This window comes from Cyprinodon tularosa, unplaced genomic scaffold (genome assembly GCF_016077235.1).
Source record: "Cyprinodon tularosa strain WSP-4 unplaced genomic scaffold, ASM1607723v1 ctg10, whole genome shotgun sequence".
Classification (NCBI taxonomy): domain Eukaryota; kingdom Metazoa; phylum Chordata; class Actinopteri; order Cyprinodontiformes; family Cyprinodontidae; genus Cyprinodon; species Cyprinodon tularosa.
In genome coordinates this window covers 1,639,072-1,661,676 of record NW_024037782.1, presented here as the reverse complement: position 1 = coordinate 1,661,676, position 22,605 = coordinate 1,639,072, and the positions used below count along the sequence as shown (strand labels likewise).

At 37.8% G+C, this 22,605-nt stretch overlaps 1 protein-coding gene across 4 annotated transcripts in view; it reads left to right on the top strand.

Annotated features, from left to right (window-relative positions):
* gli1 (GLI family zinc finger 1) overlaps positions 1-22,605 on the top strand; it is a 68,754-nt gene that overhangs the window by 41,052 nt on the left and 5,097 nt on the right. The window contains exons 2-12 of one of the 4 annotated variants that reach the window (XM_038297742.1): positions 5,898-6,007; positions 10,088-10,320; positions 11,992-12,093; positions 12,208-12,406; positions 13,484-13,649; positions 13,800-13,907; positions 14,027-14,170; positions 15,233-15,382; positions 16,000-16,164; positions 16,326-16,568; positions 16,685-16,982. In XM_038297742.1, the coding sequence (XP_038153670.1) occupies positions 5,937-6,007; positions 10,088-10,320; positions 11,992-12,093; positions 12,208-12,406; positions 13,484-13,649; positions 13,800-13,907; positions 14,027-14,170; positions 15,233-15,382; positions 16,000-16,164; positions 16,326-16,568; positions 16,685-16,982 (1,879 nt within the window). In that variant the 5' untranslated portion in view covers positions 5,898-5,936. Of the gene's footprint in view, positions 1-5,897; positions 6,008-10,087; positions 10,321-11,991; positions 12,094-12,207; positions 12,407-13,483; positions 13,650-13,796; positions 13,908-14,026; positions 14,171-15,232; positions 15,383-15,999; positions 16,165-16,325; positions 16,569-16,684; positions 16,983-22,605 lie in introns of all 4 variants that reach the window. The other 3 variants (XM_038297661.1, XM_038297819.1, XM_038297581.1) reach the window with 3 other exon arrangements.

Sequence of the window (22,605 nt, the reverse complement as noted above, 5' to 3'; positions counted from 1 at the left end):
TTCTGTGAACAGTTTAGAGGTCTGTTAGGGAACATCAGTAAAAAAAAGAGCATCATGAAGATCAGGAAAATCAGCACACAGGTTGAGGATACATTTTTTTAAAAAGGTTTAAAGAAGGAAGCCTTAAAGGGGTCTAGTCACGTACTATAACTTTACAAAATACTATGCATGCAGCTCTGTGGTTGCATACAACATCTCAGATCAAAATATGGTGCCTTGTAGGCCTTCATATTTTATTTCTGTGTTTTACGCTTTGTTTTTTTTCTATTAGTTGGTAAAAATAAGCGCTTTGAACAATTACTATAACAAGAACAATTGAAGGGAGGTACGATATGTGGAATGAGTAAACAGGCAAGTAAAGGAGCCAATTACCAGTGGAGGCATTAAAAAAGACAAGATCATAACTGGTCAGAATCCAATAGAAACGTTGTTGTTCTTCGAAGCTTGAGCTAAAGTTTCCAGAGCAACCAATGTGATGGATGCATGAGTTAGGGCTTCCAGCAGATGGCCACGGCGTACAGCAGTGTTTCACCTTGTGCATAAATTCTCTTCAGGCTCTAAATCGGCATAAAAAACCTTTAACCAATAACTTAAAACTCAGATTAACTTTTTGTGTTGTATCCAAAACATTGCCTGGGGAATAAAACCTTGATATTCATAGTCTGAGGGGTATGAATACAATGACAATGTACCAGGCAGATGTTATATCTGGCTGATATGATCCAATAATTGATAGAAAATCACTGACATCAACAATGAGTGCTCATCGTCTCTGCTTGGCAGAACTGACAGACATATTTACATAGTGCCAGCGTCAGTGGGACCGATACAGACATCTGTCATCATGCTTATGCTAATCAGAGTAGGGCACTTTGTAACCTGAGGTTTGGGGCTGTAAAATACTCATGCATCATTAGAAAAAATGAGGAGGAGCACTGTATGCTGTCAGTCATTTGTCATTTTGGCACCGGTTAGTTTAAGAGAAATTCCGGTTGTTTTACATCACTGTAATATTTCTAAGATGTGAGGATGGAAATGCTGAACTCCTCTTGGACTTTATTGGTGTAAGAGTTTTTTTTTACTGGTTTTAAAGTCAAACAACATTCTGTACTTTTGTGAAGTAAAAACATATACCATGCACAGTTCATTGCAGAATTGTTTTACAAAATAAACTATTTGGGGGGGGGAACACTAAAGGAAAAGTATTTTAAAGTTTGCACGTTTTGATTTAATTTCAGCATTTAAGTTGTAAAAAATGGTGGTAAGTAAGACACTTTGTCAACGGAACAAGACAATTTACCTTTAGAACAAGCAAATATTATTGCATTGTCTGATTTCAAGTGCATATTATCTAATTATCTTATTTAAAGAGCTAAAAAAAACTCCTTTTATTGGGAGTTCCTCTTATTTATCTGCTCAAATTAAGGCTAAATGCACTTAATTTAAGTCATTTTTACTTATTTCTTGATCGTTTTTACATTGCAGTCTGCTGCAGTTCACTCCTACCAAAAAACATCATGAATCTTAAGAACATAAAAGAAGTTCATCTTGTCAGGTGGGATCTTCTTGTAGTTTGCATTTTCAAATCCTTAAGCTAAAGCCATAGTTTATAGAGTATAAATGAATAACATCATCTCATTGTCCACCCAGCCTGGGATGTTTGAGGGCTTGCATGAGGAGGGTTGAATGAGGAGGTTTTAGGGTGTAGACGGTGGCTGGACATCCTGTCCTCATGCTTAGCTCCTTGGTTTTTGCCAAGCTTTCTGTGGTGCCACAGCAGAGCGAACTTGTTTGGTCAGCCGCCTGATTTATGGGTCTTGGTTTTTTTAATATGCTGCTTCCCAATCTCTCTCTCACACACACATCACCACAGAGCCAACTACCACAGTTTTTCACACAAAAAAAGTAGCACACGCTATGACACCTGTGTCAGCATGGTGTGTAAACTCCTTCATCGCTGCCTACTAAAATATGCAAGAGTCTTGAGTCATCCTTTACATCTTTATAATTTCCAAGGAGTCAGTCTTTCTCGTCATCTTTGTGTGCATGTGTTCAGCCAAACTTGCTTCAGGCTGTCTGGAGTTCTTTTATATTTTCATTCTTGGCTGCTTTTTTCACTCATTTACCTAATCATTATCAGAGTATTTTTTGTTGTTTGTTCATATATAACTATAAAAGCCTCCAAAATCTAGCTTCAGAGAATTTCAGGCCTAAAGATACCTTAAATGTAAGGTCCTGATCTGTCAAACATGGTTATAATTCTTTAACTGAATCAGTACCAAAATAATAAAAATAAAAAGTTTGAAGATAGGAAATTAGATTTTATCGCCAATTAGGTGATTTCACAACAGAATTAGATAAAACTTGTCATGCAGGAGATCAATGAAGGATGATTAATCTCTCGCCCCCAAGTTTTAATATTGAAAAATGGTCGAAATGTTTGTAGAAAAATGTGTTTAAAAGATTTTTTTATTTAATTGAATTTAATTCAAAACTAGTTTTCGAATCCTAAAGGGAATTAAAAAGTTGTGGTATCTCATTAGCTTTTTTTAGCATGTTGTTATATGTGTTCTTAGCTGTAGGCAGGAAGGATCTTCTGGAGAATCTCTTGCAACAATTTGTTGTTTTTTTAAAACCCTTCAGGAGAGGATGCTGACTGTCGTCCATAACGTTCTTCATTTTATGAAGGATTTTTCTTTGTGAAATCATCTCCAGAGTTTCTGGAGTCCGTAGAACAGAGCCGTCTATCTTTTTCAGCGTGCAGAGCTTCTTTAAGTCATTTATTCTCATGCTGTTACACCGGCAGAGGATGAAGAAAAGATGAGACTCTCCACAACAGACTGTTGTCAGATATGCAGCATCTCATCTAGTTATGCACACTGAACGATCTAAGCCTCCTGAGGAAGTATAGTTTGCTTTGTCCCTTCTTGTAAACAGCTTCACAGTTGCATCTCTGATTAATTCATGTTGGACCTCCAATGTCTTTATTTTGATTACATTTGAATAGAGCAATGCCCTTAAAAAATTTTTTTTTTATGTATTTATCTGTACTTTTTAAAATAAAGAAACAGTTTGTGCAGAGTTTATTTCTGTTTCTTCAAAATATAGAAATTCTTACCCTCAAAAAAATATATTTTTTTTGTTCCAAACCATTGTTTGTTCTAATTAGTACTTGTTCTAATGCTTTATGTAAAAACTGTGAAAAATCTGCCAAATGATGAACTACAGGAAGCTTGAAGAAAGTCTGGAAATGTTGAGATCAAGATTGCTGCCAAGGGCTAGATGATAAACTTTTACACAATACTGAAACCCCAGTTAATGCAGGAAACGCAAACTGTATTTTACCTTTCCTGATATACTAAAATATAAAATAATGAATGGGCACAAAAGCTCCTAAAGCTTTGTTAGGAATTTATAATATTTCCACCACCAGGTTTTCATTTTTTTCCTGGTCTTTTACATAGAGAATGAAGAGTTGAAGGGCTTCTCACACTTTAGAAGAGCCTTTCTTTCTGAAAACTTTTTCTGCCCCAAATAGCATGTTGTGTTTCACGCAAATTAATTACAGAGCCATCTGTGTGTGCATGTGGCTAAGTAACAGTAACACTTTCAGATGTTTAGCTTCTTCACTCCTCAGGGGAAATGGTAGCAAACATATAAAAATTCCACCTTGCCTCTTTGCAGGTATGCTCATACATTATGCAGCTTTTTGCTGAGATATACAACCGCTTATTCACCACACAGTGACACACATAAGTTTGCTACTGGAAATGCCTCTTCTTACACACATTTGCTACTGGGTTTACATAGAATAAACAGGTTCACTACTCTGCCACACACATACTTTCTTGCACATCTACTATAGGCTTGGTGGCCTTTGGATCATTATGTGATCCCCCATGTTGAGACAAACAGCTGTGACAGCTAATGTGTGTGAGTGTGTGCACGTATATGACTCCCCCCCACCCACCCACCTACATGGTATTTATTAGTTCTGGACAGCTGAGGTGCTCAGCAAGGTCTCTATTTAGCACCACCAGATAATTATCATGCACACATCCAAAGGCTGCGCTGAATGTGCTCAATCACTCTCATCACACATGTGATTTAGACTCTTGGTAACTTTCATACCAAATCTCCCCCTTGGTGACTTGTTAGGCTCAAAACGGTCCCTGCTGTCCTTTTAACACTTGTGCAGTGACATCAGGGCCTGGAAACCTGTTGCAGTGAAACTATAGAGCGCTGATCTTCAGTAGACAGGAGCTGAACCCTTGTCACAAAGTAAAGTGTAGTTTGTTTTCACATCTATGTTAAGATTGCAGGCTAAAAAGTTCATCTTCTGATGTGATACAATTAAAGATTTTATTTTAAATTCCTTCTTTTTTTTCCTCTTTCCTTTTTTGTTCTTATTTAGCTATAAATTACTTTTTTTAAAGTTACACTCTGCTGCTATTAGTGGCTGCACTGATATGGTTGGATGTAATGAGCAGGTCTTTGTTCCAGAGGTCCCTTGGCTGGAATTACCTTACACATACGCTCCTGCTGAAAGATGGCCTCTCAATATTAGTCGCACACAAAAGCCTGTGTTGTTCCACTCTCCTTTTACCCCTTTTCCATTGTGAGCATCTTCTGGTTTTTTGTCCTTCAAAGGTTTAATGCTAAACCCAGTTTTTCCTTTTCTGTCTGCAATTTTTGGCTTTCATAAAAAATGTGTGAAACTTTTGAAGCTTAAGTCTGTGTTCGAAAAAGAGACACACATTAGAGCGCAATGTTTACAGGGATTAGTATATTTCTTTAACAAACTGGTAAATAATAAGATTTCTTCTGTTTAAAAGGAAAATATATATTTAAATAAAAAAAAAATTTTTTTTGATGTGTTATAGGATTTATTTGTTATGTCTATTCTATTCTTTGTTGTTCTGTGATGCTATGTGTGAGAGAAAACTGCTACTGTAAAGCAGCACAACATTTAAATTAGTCCTTCTTTAACTTTTCATAGTTTATTTTAGTATTTTGTACCGATAACATCAGAGATGAGGGATTTTTCAAAAATCCAATCTTTAAAAAGATAAAACAGGGTCCTAGCGCCTGCCGTTATCTGCTGAAAGTCTGACTCTCGCTGACTCATTCACTCTGAAGAAACAGCTTACACAGACATTTGTCGTCGGTTTTTCTTATTGTGCTTCATTTGACTGATTAAAAATCTTGCCAACACTGAAACTAGAGAATGTTGTTGCTTCTTCCTTTAGTAACAGCGACTACACTGAAGAGTTGTATCAGCAAGCCCAGGTGGTTCTTTCAGTGGTGTCTTTAGTGTAAGGGAAAAAAGTGGATACTTACATTTTCCATTGCATTATTTAGGCTAATCCCACTAAAAAGCAGTGATTAAGGTGATCAGCCAATCATTAGCTCGCTATAACTCTTCATCCATATAAATAAATGATTCACCTTCCGTTTCTGAGAGGCTATTTATTCAGAAAATGTCTATTTATCAAAATAGACATCAAAAGACATCAGATTCAGCTGATTTTCTTCTCAAACATCTACAGATTAAGTCTTTTTGCTCCAATTTGGCTTGTTATTCAAAATACTCCTGAAACATTTTCCTCATAACCTTTTCTTTGTGACTTACACATGACTGATGGATTTAGTGTTTTAAACTAACTGTTTAAAATAAGCATGACTCAAGCTTTACACAGTTTATTTTCTCCTTAAACTGTTTTTCTTGGTTTGGTTTAGTCTGTTATTAACATCCTACGTTTGTATTTTTTTTCATGGACCACAATTGTGTGTATCTGGCCTGTTCTTTCTGGTGGAGTTTGGTTTTGTTCGCTTGGGTTGGGTTTGTTTATGTTTCCTCTGCTTAGCCTAACCTTGTCCTTGTCTCTATGATGCAGGTCCAGGCTGTAAGGGGAGCAGAAGGTCTCTGAGCTCCAATGCCAGTGGACATGCAGCCACATCAGGGGCTGTATTACTATGAGACCTCACCCAGCCAGCCCTCCAGAGGGTAAGACAGCAGAACAATCTTCTTCATGCTCACAGTTTTTCAGCAGCTGCAGCAGGAAATCTTGCAAGACCTGTCTCATTTTTGTTTTCATGAACAAAATCAGGTTGATACTTTGACGTTTTTGAACATATTCTATATACCTGGTTCAGTTATCAGTGCATACTAAAGCAATGTGAAGATTACAGATGTGGTTATCTGATATGGAGTAAAGACAGTTTCCACATAAGTAAGCCTTGTCCAATAGTTTGTCAGTACAAATAGCCATTGCATGGTTGCATCAAGGAAGCTAAACAGTGGTGAAGATGTTAAAGGCCTTTTGTTGGGAAAAAAGGGATGCAGGCTGGTCGGAGAACATTGGAAACTGATTATCATCTGAGATTTTAATCCATAGCCATCCCTCACGTAAACAAGAAGGCGTATGAAAAATAGAAACCACCTAGATTTGAAAAATAATAAGTCACAATTTCAGAACTTAGTGTAAACAACATGGATCCATTCTGCTTTTGTCCAGCAGTTCAGCCTGGTGTTGGTTGTTTGATGCTATGGACCATTATTTCTGGGCATCCGTTAAATGCCACAGCCCACCTAAGCTGTGTTGCACACCACATTTATCCCTTCATATCCACTGTGGACCTTAATTTTCTGATGGCTACTTCTAGCACTAAAATGGACCATATCACAAAGCTCAAGTCCTCATGCTGGTTTGTGGAACATGCCGTGAGTTCACCATAGCCCAGTGGCTATGTGTGTGTTTCCTTCTTTTTGAGTTTTCTAAAGATTATTTTAATGTTTTTATTTGCTTTATTTAGTGATTTAAATATTGATCAGGTGTTGCAGTGAGGCTCTAGCAACTGGCTCAACAAATATTGCATTCAAGCACTTCTTGAGATTTCTAATGTTGACACTGTGATGAAGGCAGTGATTTATCTATTGCTTAGCTTTGATCATAATTTTCTTTGTGGAGACACAATTATGCTGGCATCATCAGAAACATCTGTGGGAATTGTAAGATTAAGCTGCAGTCATAGCTGGTTGTTGAAAAAGTTGCTTAAATAGTTTTATTTTTTCAGTTCTAAGGGGCCTTTTGGAAAATAAACCCTCTCTGGCTATGTATTCTGAACGTCTGGCTATTTATTTAATTGACCAGAACTCTCAGCCCCTTATTCCAGGTTTTCTATAAGGCAGTTAAAACCTGTGTGGTCTTAAAAGCTATAATTTGTTTAGTGCATCCATCTTTGCATATTAACTTATTAATAAACTTAAATTTGTGCCTCCTCGTTTTGGCATAATTTTCAATACATCACATATGCATCTATTCTTAATATTACCAGTGAATGGGCAGTTTTTTTTATTCAGGCTTCAACAATTGGCATATACTAGCTTTGATTTCCATCATCCATTGTAGTTATGAGTACACATCTTTGAACCAAAAGTGATGAACTGATATCAATTCGACTTATGAAAACCTAAGGAGCGGACTAATTGCCCAACCCTACTGTAGGTGAATATAGTTTTTCCCAGACAGACCCCCGTCTGTCAGCTGAATCATTTTTGAGATTTACCGTCTCTTTTGTGAAATCCATTATGCAACTGATAGAGTATAAAAAGTTCCATCTTCTGTTTAGAACATCTGCCGCTGACAATTCAAGGCGACCACATAACATTGGTTGAAGTAAAGAAATGTCAGTGCTGAAATCAAGGCAGTTTGTCATCCAAATAAACTCTGCTTAGTAAAGGTATTTCAGCACCTTTACATTTATGATTTTGTTCCAGTCATTTGATGGAGGATGTAGGCTTTTAAAAGATATTTTTCCAACCTTCCTTACAACAGTCCTCTTTGAGGTCAAATATCTTTGTGTTTCAATGAAATATTTTGAGGACGCAGAAGGAAGATGTGCAGTTGGTTCAGTTGTTGTGGACGCAGTGCTAGCTCAGCCACACAGTTCCTCCTCTCCTATCCACCCTCGCTCCCTCCCTTGCTCATGCCACCCAGGTTGCGGGTGGACTCGGCCTCTCTGACAGCTGCTAATTACAGGCTGACCAGGCCCCGCTGCGCTCTGCATGACTGCCTCGCGCCCCACTCAGGTTACCCAGAGAGAGGGAGAATTAGGGAGAGTTGGAGAGAAAGGTGGCTGGGCAGGACAGAGGGAGAGAAACAGAGAGAGGGAGTCAGAGGAAGAGAAGATAGAACAAGACAGAAAGGATTGAAGGGGAGAGAGAGAGGGAAACTAAAAAAGTACAACTGAAGGGATGAATGGTGAAATTGAAAAGAAGGAAAAAGGGAGAATAGGGGGGTGCTCAGTGGATTAGAAAGGACAGATTAAGCTCTTGTGTGGAATACACGTTGGGAAAGAATTAGTGAGCTGAAAGGAGTAAGTGAGGATCCGGAGGAGTAAACGAGATGGAGAGATGGAAGAAAAAGGCCAGAGACAGATTTTGAGCATCACAGCATCCATTGAAATTTATGGAAAAGCTCAAAAGTTCCAAGGGCTTACCTTTTCTTCTTCTCTGGGGGAAAACCCAGATTCAAAAATTCCATAGTTTAGACCAAAATGAGAGAGATGCAACATCTAGTGGTAGGTTGAAAGCATTACAGCACGTATGAAAAAAGCATCATTAATAGGGCTCTTAGAGTCCAACTATTACAGAAGAAGTGATGTACTAATTATTCAGCAGGTGATTTACCCTCCATCTGTTTCAGTCATGTTTTTACCAGAAGCAAGGCCAAGTTAAGAAAAATAAGTTGACATCTGCTTCTTTTAGACCCTGAAATACTTCAACTAACATCATATCCTATCATACTGTTGGGTTTAAAAGTTTGCATACCCTCCCATTAAAATAACACAAAACCGAAAAAAATGTACATATATACACCTTCCCGGGTCTGCTGCAGTACTTAGTTCTTCTAAGGATAAATACACAAATTTGTTTTTTAGAGTCCGAGTTTGTTACTGTCTTTATGTGCCTCTGAAGGTTCAGCAATGAGTCCATCACTACACCCAGATTTTAAGCCTTGTATTGTCTGGTTTCTAGTTATAATGAGTCTGATTTATTAACTTTCAAATTTTCTTCCTTTGGTCCAAAAAATATTAGTCCTTTTTTTCAGCTGAGGAATATTTTGGTACATTGATGCATTTGTTTATTGCATGCATTACTCATTGCTTGGGTTCATAGTCACCTGTTGATGTCATAATGTAGAGTTGTTTATGTCTGCATAGTTATAGAAGGTGTAACGGATTAATCAACATATCTAAAGAGAAAAAGCAAAATACTGGTGTGTATCTCAATTATTAACAAAATAGTTTGTCTTTTTTCAGTAACTAGAAGTGAAACTCATGTATGATGTTAGTTCATTACACATAGAGTGCTTTATTCAAAGTGTTTTTTATTTATGTTGATGAATTTGATCAGTGTGTGACTCACCTGAGAGCCGTACAGGAAGCCTTGGATATTTTATTAGTAGCCTTCATCTTATCTCCTTGTTGGGTCTAGTGTCTGTAATATTCCTTATAACAGAGTTCCTTGAAGGCTGAGGTCAGGAGGTTCTGGTCAGTCAGCAAAGTAATACTATGGAAATGACCTCTTAAGCTCCCTCAAACTATAAATAACTATATGTTCTGCTTCATAATGTTCTTAAGGCTGTGGTCTGATCCCTGATGCTTGTGCACCTCACATTTGTTTCTCCTTCCTTTTTTCCACCTACCATTATTGCACTTGGATACAGCAGAGATGGTGTCCTTTTTAATAATGATGTAGGACATAGCATAGTGATAACCTATGCTTTTATCAAGCGGTCAGTTTTTGAAACATGTCTCTCTGTGTTGGTAATATAATGAGCTTCCATTTTTAACGAAATTTACTTAAATAAATGTCTTTTTCTAAGTTAGATGCACCTATAAGGTCTTTTTTGCCACATTTTGGCAATTTTTGAATTAAAGTTTGCAGAGATGAGTTTTATTAGTTTTAAAGTCCTTAGTTAAAGAGTTGTAAACCTCCACATTTTGATTTGGCAGATATTTTTTTACTCCAACATTTATTTGAAGCAGGCTCTCATAATTCCAGCATCTCTGTTATTTGCAGACTCGTCCCGTCGGACCAGTCTCCCTACAGCGACGTGTCTCCACTTCGAGCCCCTCTCCTCGATGGCTCTCCTCAGGACTGCCACTCCATGTACAATCCCATGTCTACCAGCATGACTCATGGATCAGGTCCAGTTCAGGGAAACAGCCACTGCTTGGATCAATATATGAGGCCCCCACAGGCCCCCCCACCGCACAGTATGATGGGCCACAGGGGCATGCCTCCCACAGAGGGTGAGTCACAGTATCTTTTTCATCCTCTTAACCTCACAGCTGCTATTGATTAGGACTTAAGGATACCTGAGAGACTGAAACTGAACCTTCACAGAAGGAATGATGAGAAGTTAGCAGTTGGCCAACTTTATTATATGCACAGACTTCAAAGGCCTTGTTCATTTAAAGGCATAATATTGAAGGCTATTTATAAAGCTGTTTATATACTCCTACAGAGTATATGTAATTAACGTCTTTTAATAATTTTTTAATTATGAATCATTTTTCAATAAGTTTCCGTAGGTTAAGCTGAGAATGTTGCAACATGAATCCATTACGTCCTCTGGGGGATAAATATGGTGTGGCACACAGGCCTGTTTCTTTTCCTCACTCCTAAAAATTTGAAAATGTTCCATTCAAGTACCGCAATTAATTTATTTATCTGTTTATTTGTCAGGGATAGTAGAATGAACATTTCTGTAAATGTGTCAGTATTAGCTATGAAGCTAGTGTTTAACTGTTGTCCCTGAGCAAGGTGTACAATGCCAACAACAATTAAATAAAAATATATAAAACTTAGAAATGTAAAAAAAAAAATTGAGGCTACCTACTTACAAGGGACGGTCATATGGTTCAAACAGAGACATTAGCATACATATGTAGAGATATTTACAAAGTAACACCCGATCCTGACATTTGGCTGAGTCATGCACCAGGAGATGGATAAGGTCTATTAAGCAATTTGTTGATTTGATTTGAACCTGCTTTTCAACTGAGTCCTCATTGTGTTAAAAGTGGAGCATTCTCTGATAGTGGGAGGGACGCTGCTCCAGATTTTGCAACCCCTGACTGAAAGAACAATCTGGCCAAAGGTGGTCCGCCGTCTGATGGGCACTGATGCACAGGATAGAAACTGGCCAATACGGAATAGCTGCTCACTTTTCTATTGCTTCCCCATATTTACAGTCAAAGCAGTAAGAATGGGGAATGTGACAAAGGCAGTAGGAGGGAACACAACCATAACATTTTACTATTGGATAAAAGCTTTAGATTTGACATCTTTCAATCAAATCCTTCTTTTAAGGCTTTCTAAGTTCTACTTATCGTTGTTGTCTGTGTACTTTGATTTTACAATAACACAGTGAGATAGACTTAAATGCACTTTTATGTTGAGCTTTTGAAATTATGTAGATATAGTAATAAAAAAAAAAAAACCTATGCAATTTTTGATTGCAAGTTTTTTTTTTTTTTTAAATGAACACAAGCCATACAGTGTAGCATTTATAAAAGCATATAGTATAAATGACCTGTGAATTTCATTTAAACTCTAAATTCTGATGCATTGTTTGAGGCTTACTTTAAACATTTAAATTGTTCTCATTTTGTGATGTTTTTCTTCCAAGACTTAACAACACTAACTACAAATATACAAAATTATGAGTTAAAAGTTTGGAATCTACATTTATGGCTGCAAAATTAGTTAACATTCATGTTGATTGTAACCAGAACAGCATTTTTTCAGTTTAATCATTTAAGGTTATTTTATTTTCTAACTTTATATAACTTGACTTCTAACTGAGTTGTAAATAAATTAATAATTAGTTTTTGTTTCTATTGTTTAATTAATCAGTTATGTTTCTTTGAAATTGTTTGTTTGAGAATATCTGACTTTTTTTCTCCATAATCCTACAGGCAGCATCAGCACCCCCTACTGTAACCAGAATAACATGATGTCATCGCATCCAAACTTCTGCCAAGTTCAGCCCAGCTCTGAGCAGATCGGCTCGGGTGATGGTGGGAAAAGTCGCTTTTTAAGAAACCAAAATCCTTTCACAAACATCTTATTTAAATGGAAAAATATATATATTTTTTTTCTTATTCTTTCAACTCAACGTTTGTTCCCTTCAGGCTCACGGTTCTCCACTCCTCGCTCCATGTTGAAGTTGAGTAAAAAGAGAGCTCTGTCCATCTCACCTCTATCTGATGCCAGTTTGGACCTGCAGACCGTCATTCGGACTTCGCCCAACTCACTGGTGGCCTTCGTTAACTCTCGCTGTAACCCCAACGGAGCTAGCTCCTATGGTCATTTGTCAGTCAGCGCCATGAGGTATAAGTCACCAATGATCCGAGTCAAACGTTCTTCTATGAGAACCACAAAAATCTGCTCACTTACATGTATTTCAAGATCACTTAGGGAAAAAAATATTATTTATATTCTGAGCAATAAATCTAAAAACAAAAGGAAAATATTCAACAAGAAAAAGCTGCAAAACTCTGATCTTATAAATTCCCACACTTAGATTACACCAGTGCTATCACCAAAGCTTGAGTTTTTCCAAGACTGATGAAGTGACGGGACAGAAGGTGGTAACAGATGCTGTCATGATACAACAATGAAAATGCTGCAGGAATTTCTGCCAAGTATTGGTTGTATTCAACATACAAAACAAACCTTTGTTATTGTTTTATATCTGGACTAAGAAATATGGTTGTGAAATTGAAAAATCTTTTCTTCCAAAAAAAGCAACCAGAGCAGTTTTAAGTCCCAAAACAGGGTTTTATATTCTAATAAAACGATTTTCAGGTAAAACTTAAAGGAAAAAAGCACAAAATACTGTACTAACAATGAAACATAGTGATGGCAGCATCGTGCTCTGAGTCTTAGCTATGTTCTTTGATTTGGAAGTTGTGCTTTAGTTGAGTGAACAGAACCATCGACAGCTCCAAATATCAGGGTTTTTTTCATGTCAGTTACAGATTATATAAAATCTCTTCATTTTAATTGGAGCATCAATATGCATCTTCAATATTTTTTTCTTTATTTTTACTTGGTTTAATCCTGTGCTTGTATTGTTAGATTCACAAATGTTGCTAGTTGACGAATAAAAGACAGGTCCAAGTCCAGTCCTCCAGAACTACCTTCCTCTAAGCTTAAGATGCTTCTCTTTTCCAACACCTCTGAACTAAGCAGCTGATTTCAGTTTCAATGTGTCATTCAGCTCAGCAGGGCCCTAGAAATAAGCCTCTCACTTGATTCAGGTGTGTTGTTGAAGAGACGCATCTAAAAGTTTCAGGATGGCTGCTCTTAAGAACTGGACTTGATCCCTGCTGGCTTAACTGTTCACTATTCTCTATTGATTTGGATTCTCCATGAGTTATTATGAATTCTTCTTTTGCTCCACAGTCCATCTCTGAGTTATTCCAGCAAAGTGAACTGCCACTCCAGACAGGGATCCATCTACGGGGGAAACGGGGGAACACCTCTGGGTGTTCACACACCAGGTCCCTGCCAGGCTTCTCGTTTACCTCCCCACAATCCAAGACTCCTCGCCCCGCCAAAGCATGGACACGTAAGATGGCTCTCAAATTAACACCACAAAGCATTAGTGTGGCTCTTGCCTCTTAATGCAATGAGAAAAAAAGATTGCATGTGTGTGCAGGAGGCTGATGTTAATAAATAGATTTTTTTTAAAGTGTGTTTTGCTTTTTTTTTTTAGCAGTTGAAAACAGAGCCAGGTCTGATAGGCATGATGGACGGCATAAATGTGAAGAACTTGGAGGAAAGGTCGGAGGGAGATGTAGCCAGTCCTTCTTCCACCGGCACTCAGGTAAAGTCCCATTCAGTAGTCACATTTACATCAAGATGCTGCAAAATACGAATGTCTGTCGGTCATAACAGCAGAAGAATGATTCACTCAAGCTAAATGAAACTGCAAATATTCTTTAGCAGGATCATCTGATCGGCCTATTGGATGGCAGAGACGACTTGGACAAGGAGGACGGGAAGCCAGAGCCAGAGGCCATCTATGAGACCAACTGTCGCTGGGAGAGCTGCAACAAGGAGTTTGACACTCAAGACCAGCTTGTTCATGTGAGACATTTTATGCTATCAGTCAGATGGAAAATAAAAGTATATAAAATGACTGCAGATGTGTCCCAAAAATGTGTCTGAAATTTTGTTTTGTTGATAATTGAGAGTTCACAATAAATTCATTTTAGTCTTTTTCCCCCCTAATCAGTTTTAATTATAGGTTTTTGTAAAAAGCAGACATTTTAATGTATTTTATGTAACAACCCAGTGCAAAGTGGTTATAGCTGTATAACTGTAAGTGGAAGCACATGATCCATGGGTTTCAGAATGTTTAAAAGAAAAAAATCTCGTAAATTGTGGTGTTCATTTGTATTCACTCCCATAAGGTAGATAGTTTATGATCGATATATTGGTGCATTTAGAGCTTTAGGTCTTTTGGAGTTTGTGTCCAACAGTTGTGTACATATTGAAACTGATATGATTTTTTTCTGACAGAATAGTGAAGTTATTTTAGATGGATAATGGGAAATGTGAGATGTATGACAGTAAGTTTAAGGTTTTTCCTCATGCATTGTTTTTCATTTCCCTCCATCTATGATTAAAACAGTTCCTGGTGTTGGAATCAGTTTTCTGCTAAGAATTGTTTTTCCTGTTTGTTATATATAATTATAATGAATATATATATAACAATTCTTAGGTAAGAAATTATGTTACATATATTATTTCAAAAAAACTGTTGAGGGTGAGGTAAATCCAATAAGAGCAGCAGGTTTTTTTCCCACCTGTTTACTATGAATTCATGTTTTTTGTACTCATCTGAACAAAGCACCTTCTTCCAAATGCATGCGAAGTCGACTCTAAGTATTGTAACAAAATCCAAGCCACTTATTGAGGCTAATGCCATCGCTTGTAAACATAATAATAATATTAAATTTGATGATAAATTGTTCAGGAAAACATGAAAAGACGACAAAATCAAGAAATGTAAGATAAAATGCTCTTGAAGTCATAGAAAATAAATCAGAATGTTTGCTATTAGAAAATGTAAGAAGCTCTTTTGGAGATTCATCCATAACTCTCATTATATTAATTTTGCTTTTTTTTTTTTTTTTATTCCTTTAGCACATCAATAATGAGCACATCCATGGAGAGAAAAAAGAGTTTGTCTGTCACTGGCAGGAGTGCTCTCGAGAGCAGAGGCCTTTCAAAGCCCAGTACATGCTTGTGGTTCACATGCGCAGACACACAGGAGAGAAGCCACACAAGTGCACTGTAAGTGAATTTGAGCTCTCTGAAATATCTTTGCTCTATATTTCTGTTCTGAGTTATGAATAAATTCCCTTTCATGAAGTTCATACCGTAATAAAAAAAAACTTCAATATAGTTCTTTAGAAGGGATCCATTTTCCTTTCACCACTAGGTGGCATGTTAGGTTAACTTGACCTCTTTTAATTTTCCAAATTAGATTGTAAAGAAAGCTATTAGGTGTTATGATTTGCAACAGGACATGAAGGGAACACAGCAAAATATGAGGAAGGAAGTGTTTTAACCAAAGGAGTGTTTTGAACCTTTTGACCTTGATATGAAATGTTGTGGGGTAGAATATTAATGTTGGGCAGGACCATGATCACATCATTCCCGCTGTGAAACATTGATGGCGGCAATATCATTGTACAGACAGGCTTTTTTTTTGTATTTTAGCAAGGTTTTGCTCAGATAAGGTCTGCCAAAAGAACTGTATTTACTAAAATATTAAGAAAAAGCCTTAGTTAGATTAAAAAAAGGTATTTGAAAAATGCTCTTTATATGGATTTTTTTTTGTTAGTTTAGTCTGCTACCTGTCTGCAGTGAGTGAACTGAAATGATTGTTTGTTTTTTTTCTCTTATAGTTTGAAGGCTGTAATAAGGCCTACTCTCGCCTGGAGAATTTGAAGACCCACTTACGCTCTCACACAGGGGAGAAACCATATGTATGTGAGCACGAGGGCTGCAATAAAGCCTTTTCCAACGCTTCAGACCGGGCAAAGCACCAGAACCGAACTCATTCCAATGAGGTACTGAGACCCAAACTATGGAAAAGTTATGAGACCTAATTAATTTGCCTGCATTAATAAAATAGTTCCATTAGGAACCCCAACCCTTTAGGAACATGTTCTACTTTTTAAATCTATTTTTCTTAGGTACTTTGCTGAGAATTTATTTGGGTGTCTTTCAGAAACCTTATGTTTGTAAGATCCCTGGTTGCACTAAAAGATACACGGATCCAAGCTCATTGCGAAAGCATGTTAAGACGGTACATGGCCCAGAGGCCCACATTACTAAGAAGCATCGTGGAGACACAGGCCCTCGACCCCCTGGCTCAACTCTGACCTCTGGAGGCCAAACATCTGAGCTGTTGCATGAAAAAGAGGAAACATGCAGGGAAGACTGCAAACTGTTAGCGCCTGAGACTGCTCTGGTCAGTGAGATACATTACGAAAATTTACTTTAGCAAAGAAAGTCAATTTGGATTTAATTCTTTATTACCTTTTAGAAGATGAAATAAAACAGTTTGTGTTTTTATTTGTCTATCAGAAATCTCAGCCGAGTCCTGGGGCTCAGTCATCTTGTAGCAGCGAACGCTCTCCACTGGGGAGCACCAACAACAACGACAGCGGTGTTGAAATGAACCTGAATGCAGCGGGAAGCTTGGATGATCTTACAGCTTTAGAAGATGGAGGTGGAGGCGGGGGAGGAGGGGAGCCAGGAACAATGGGAATGTCAGCACAGGCTCTAAAGCGGCTGGAGAACCTGAAGATTGACAAGCTAAAACAAATTCGAAGGCCGACCCCTCCTGGACGTTGTGCAAGCAACAAGCTTCCTGCCATTCCTGGTACGTATTTAAAAAAATTAAGAAATCTATAAAAACTTTAATGCATTTTATGAAAAAGTTAAACAAAATGTTTTAAATAACTTTGAAGTGGAAGGAAAAAGATACATGGTTTAAAAAAGCTCTAAAACTGAAAGTGTTGCCTACACTCATATTTAAAACCATCCCCATAACATGTTAAGTTTAATAAAAAGCAACAAATTAGTTTCAAACAATAAATGCCTAATTAATAGGACTTACTTGTATGTAATTTAATTTCAGTATAAACAGCTGTTCTGTTGAGGCCTCATAGTTTTGTTTTTGGAGATCATTATGAATGGTTGAGTTGGACAAATTGATCAATAATCAGAGACACAGCAAAAAGGCCTAGGTCCACACAATGCATTTTTTAATGGAGGAGCAAGGATGGGTTCATTACGTAGGATCTCATTAAGGCTTTTCATAAGTGGGCATTGCAAACAGGTCGAAAAGACTCAAAAACATTTTTTTTAGAATAAAAATTCACCAAAACAAAAAAATCCACCTTAAATCACCAACCCCACATTGAAACAGGGTTTTGGCATCAGTATGTAGAAGGAATACTGAATACTGTAAGTGAGTGAACACATTTGTAGAAATGTCCAGATCAGGTTCAAAACTATGCAAATAGTCATTAACACGTGTGCTCTTAAAGGTGTTAATATACAAAATCCCATACTGGGAAGATTAGGAACTGCAATAAAATGGTATGTATGTGGAAAAAGGGTTAGATAAAGAAAGTGAAGCAACAAGGATTATACCATCTACCAGCAGCCAGCAGGAAGAATCTGCAGTAGTGCTATTTTTGTACATCTAGGATGCAACCGTCTTTTACTACATAGGCTCTCCAGTTCTTTTCAATGAGGAGCATGACTGTGGTTGTTTGCTAGGAACTTCTGCAGGTGACAGCCTGGGAAATTTAGGAATAATTTAGTGTCTTAAAGGGTTAACAAGAACAATGGGAGCGCAGGTCTCTGGGGTGACCAGCCTTGTCAGACATACAGACCCAGTTTTCATCAGTTTTAACGTTAGTGCTACCAGCCAGTAGCTGCTGAGGACAACACAAGAAGTCTTGCACAGCTGTGCATCTTTTCCTAGCTTCAGACTGAAATTGCAGATATTTCCCTTGATGTCACACCACCAATTTGTGCTGCAGCTCTGGAGCTGATGCCATTAACACTGCATGAAAAGTGAGATTTTCGTCCCCGTAAACCCCCGTAAACTCCCGCAGATCTGCCTGATTTTCGTCAGTTTCCGACAATTTGCAACCCGTGCTTGTCCGCGTTTGTCGTGCCACAAATTGTCGGAAACGGACAGTGACGTAGGTGGAGAGCGATCAGCTGTACTAATGGCCCTAATTAGCATATGAATGCAGCAAACCCGCGCGGCTCGCCAGGTCTGGCTTGAATAACCTTCTCAGTATTGGCTGAAACCACTATTCTCAAACAAATGAAATCGCTCGTGATTGGCAGCAAAACCACACGTGGCCACGCCAGGCTTTAATTTTCTTACTGAGTATTGGACGGAACCACTTCTTTTTAAACAAGTGAAGTCGCTCGTGATTGGTTGGCATATATATATATTTACATATATATATTTATTCATATATATATATTTATTCATTCATATATATATATATATTCATATATTTATTCATTCATATTCTGTGTATTTATGTTATCCTACACTACTACACAATTATTATGCTACCATCAAGGACATGAATGAATTTATACAGGAAATGAACATTTGCCGGGAAGCTGTTTATGCAAAGAAAGAGCTTTATTAAAACACACACAACTATATACAACGCGTATCCAAACACATGCGTATCTAAAAATTACAACTCCGTGAACGGTCCGTTTGCTTCCTCGGGGTTGGAGGTAACAGGCAGCATTCCCTCCGAGGCAGGTCCGATGTGCAGACGCATACTGTGCGTGGCCTTGTACTTCGACATCGCTTCTAACCGGGACTGCAGCTTAACACAGAGTTCAGTGAGATCCGGCCTACGAAATGGCGGCGACCGTACAATCCATCCAGAGACACCGCCGACGACGCCATCTTCTTCGTCGGACATGAGGTCGACGGTGGCGGACTTCCAGAGTTCCATTTCCTCATCTGCTGGCACACTCTGCCTCGCCTTCAGCAGCTGAAAAAAAAAACATGAATCAGCGCACTGCATATGGACACAACACATCTATCAATGCACCTGAAAAATAGTCACCAAATAAAGTCTTACCCTCTTTCGTCTGGCCCGACTCCGAGCAGATAGCCTGGCAGCAGATAGCCTGGCGGCCTCCGCACGCAGCGTGCTGGCTAGCAACGTGTATCTGAAGCTCCTGCATACCGTCTCATAATACGTCTTACAGGCAGCTGGAAAACAATTAAATGAGAGTGGTATGAATAAAAAAATTAAAAAAAAATCAAACGCAAGTCACAGTAACAAGGAAGGAGAAAACATTAAAACAAGTCACTTACACACAATGTCGTCTTTATCAACATCGTGCAAATCCAAACAAATAGGAGGTCACCGCCTCATTGTGAGGCGACTGTAGTCTGTGAAAAAAAAAAAAAAATACAGCTATGGTCGGTATCCATCCGTATCCATGTCCTTTTACCGCAGAATGAAAGCATATTCTTTAAACCTTACCCCTGCCGGTTCATAGCGCCTGCAATTAGTCTCTGAGTTGTTAAGACGGCATAATGCTTCCTGTGAATCACAAAAAATACACTTTAGTAAAGCTTTAGGCTAGGCTGCTTTTAGCTTACCTAGCTAGGCTAGGCTGTCTTTAGCTTGCCTAGCTAAGCTAGGCTGCTTTTAGCATAGCTACCAGTAATCGAACATATTTACCGCTAGCGTGGCGTTGTGCACCCGTCTTCTCTTCCTCGAGTTCGTATATATCCCGCAAAGTTGCTCGACTGCAGATAGGGTGGCCAGATATCCGGCTTTAGGGCGGACAGTCCGGATTTTCATTGCACTGTCCGGCGTCCGGCGCTGCACCCAGCCGGACGTGTATTTGTCCTCCTTTAACCCCAGATTCCACATACTCCGTCAGCGCTCCGCCCCGCTCACGTACGGAGTACTTGTCTGTCTTCTTCTTCTTCTTGTCGAGTTTTATGGCGGTTGGCAACAAACTGTTAGTAGCATTACCGCCACTTACTGGTATGGAGTGTGGTTCGTGATGGTTTAAATATTGATCCTGATACATTCTACCCTAACTTCTTCTAAACATACATTCAAACATTCACACTTAAAAATATAAACATATTTGTGCACAGCTTTGTATATCATTCCTTCACTCACAAACACACTTACTATAATTAAATTCTATGGAATAATTTCGTTTTCTTTAGAAATCGAATAATTATTTGTATGTGTTTACTCCCTAAATTTTTCCTCAGTATATCTAATAAATTAACCTTCTCCTTAATGTCTTCAAACTCTCTTCTCATATATCTTCTCTCTTTTTCATATTTATGACATTCTAATATAACATGTTCTATGGTTTCATATTTATCACAGAAATCACATTTGCCCGTTTTATGTTTTTGTATTTTAAAAAGTGTATGATTAAGTCCTGTATGACCAAATCTTAACCTTGTTATCACTCTTTCATCCTTTCTATTTCTTCTTCCATTTCTTCTTTCTCCTACCATCTTCTGAATTTTATAAAACCATCTTCCTGTTTTATCTTCATCCCACCTTTTTTGCCAAATTTCCATAAGTTTCTCTTTAATAATACTCTTTCCTTCTGATTTACTTATTTTAACTATAAAACTAATAGAATGTTTAATTGCCCTTTTTGCCATTTTATCTGCCCTCTCGTTTCCTTCCACCCCAATATGTGCTGGAACCCACACAAATGTAACTATCAGCCCCATGTTTCGTATTCTGAACAGTGTATGATTTATTTCTAATAAAATGTCCATCCTACTATCTGTATTACTTGTCTGTCATGTAAATCAATGAGAGCTGTTCCACATCCTCCGCTCGTCACCGCCCACGTACGTCTTCTCCGTCCTTCACCGTCAAAATACGGAGCTGAGCTATTTTTTGCTCCCCTCCGGTCCGTCCAGATCAAGACCCGCTATTGCAATCGCACCAAACAGAAAAAAGAATGTAGAGAAGACCCGGTTTGTCAAATTAAATTATAGTAAAAACAGATCGGTATCTAGAAATTAGAGCATAGTTTGTATATATTCCCAAAAACTAAAACAATAAATTTAGATTTTATTTCCTGGCAAAACATTCAATTCGGTTTATCCATTAAAGAAAAAAAAATTTGGAATTTTTAATCAATATTCTAATAATTGTAACAAAGTATTATATCCATAAATGTCGCTATGCAAAATGCTCCCTCCCAATTTCAGTTGGTAGTCCCCACTGATTAATTTACTTTAACTACTATTATTATTTTATTTATTTTTATTTATTTTATTTTATTTTATACTTTGTTCCAGCCTGTGCATTTAATTTTATTTTTCAAAAGCAGGAGTTGTGATATTTCTTCTTGTATTGAAATATTTGTTATTGACTTGTTATTTGAGATTGTTATTGTTTTCTTATATATTCAATAACAAAAAAAAAAAAAAGTGGAAATCTAAAGAAAAAATTAACCATTACAGCCAACTGATTCTGATTAAAACTAATTTTTGAAGTAAATTATTTTGTGTATTTTTTTTACATAACATTTGCATACACAGTAATCTAGCGTACTTTAATTAAATAAATCAATTCAAGCTAAAATGTAAGAGTCTATAATTAGGCTATACTGAGCCTGATCTATTTCTACCATCTATTTGGGGGATATTTATTGCCACACTTTGGGCCACTTAAAACCAATTTAGCATGCTGACCTATGTCCTTATGACCACAGTGTACCAATCTTCTGATGGCTACTTCCAACAGGATAATGCGCCATGTTATAAAGTGAATCATCTCAGAATCATTTCTTGAAACTTTTCCACTTAAGTAATTGTGAATTGAGCATATTGACAGACAACATTTTATTTTTTATCTTAAATGCAAATTTAAAAAAAAATAATTACTGCTCTAAATGTATTGCTCTGTCAGCTAAAGATCTGTTTTGGTCTCTATACTTTAATTAAATAAATCAATTCAAGCTAAAATGTAAGAGGCTATACCTGATCTCTTTGTATCAGAGATTTTCTTACCCAGGGTTGCAGGGGGGGTTTTACCCCCCCCCCTGCAACCCTGGTTTGCATTTGTATAGCTCACAGCATGTGAGGTTTGCATTTGTATAGCTCACAGCATGTTCATTTACATGTTAAAGCCTCCCCTAGAATTCCATGGGGGGGAGGCATGGGGGGAACACTGCCTAAGAAATTCCACGTCAATTTCTGACAATTTACGGGAGTTTTCGTCGAAGCCTGCAAATTGCCGTATACTGCCGCTAACCTGAAGTTCCACGACAATCTACAGTGCCGTATATTGACGAAAATCCCACTTTTCATGCAGTGTAAGACCTGCAGCCTTTCTTAAGTTGATCTCTCACAGTTCAATCCTCACCTGGAGTGTTAAGTAAGGGGGAGGGTTGTGCTACGGAGCTGAAAGGTGTGGGATTCTGGAAACAAAAAGCACGCAGCT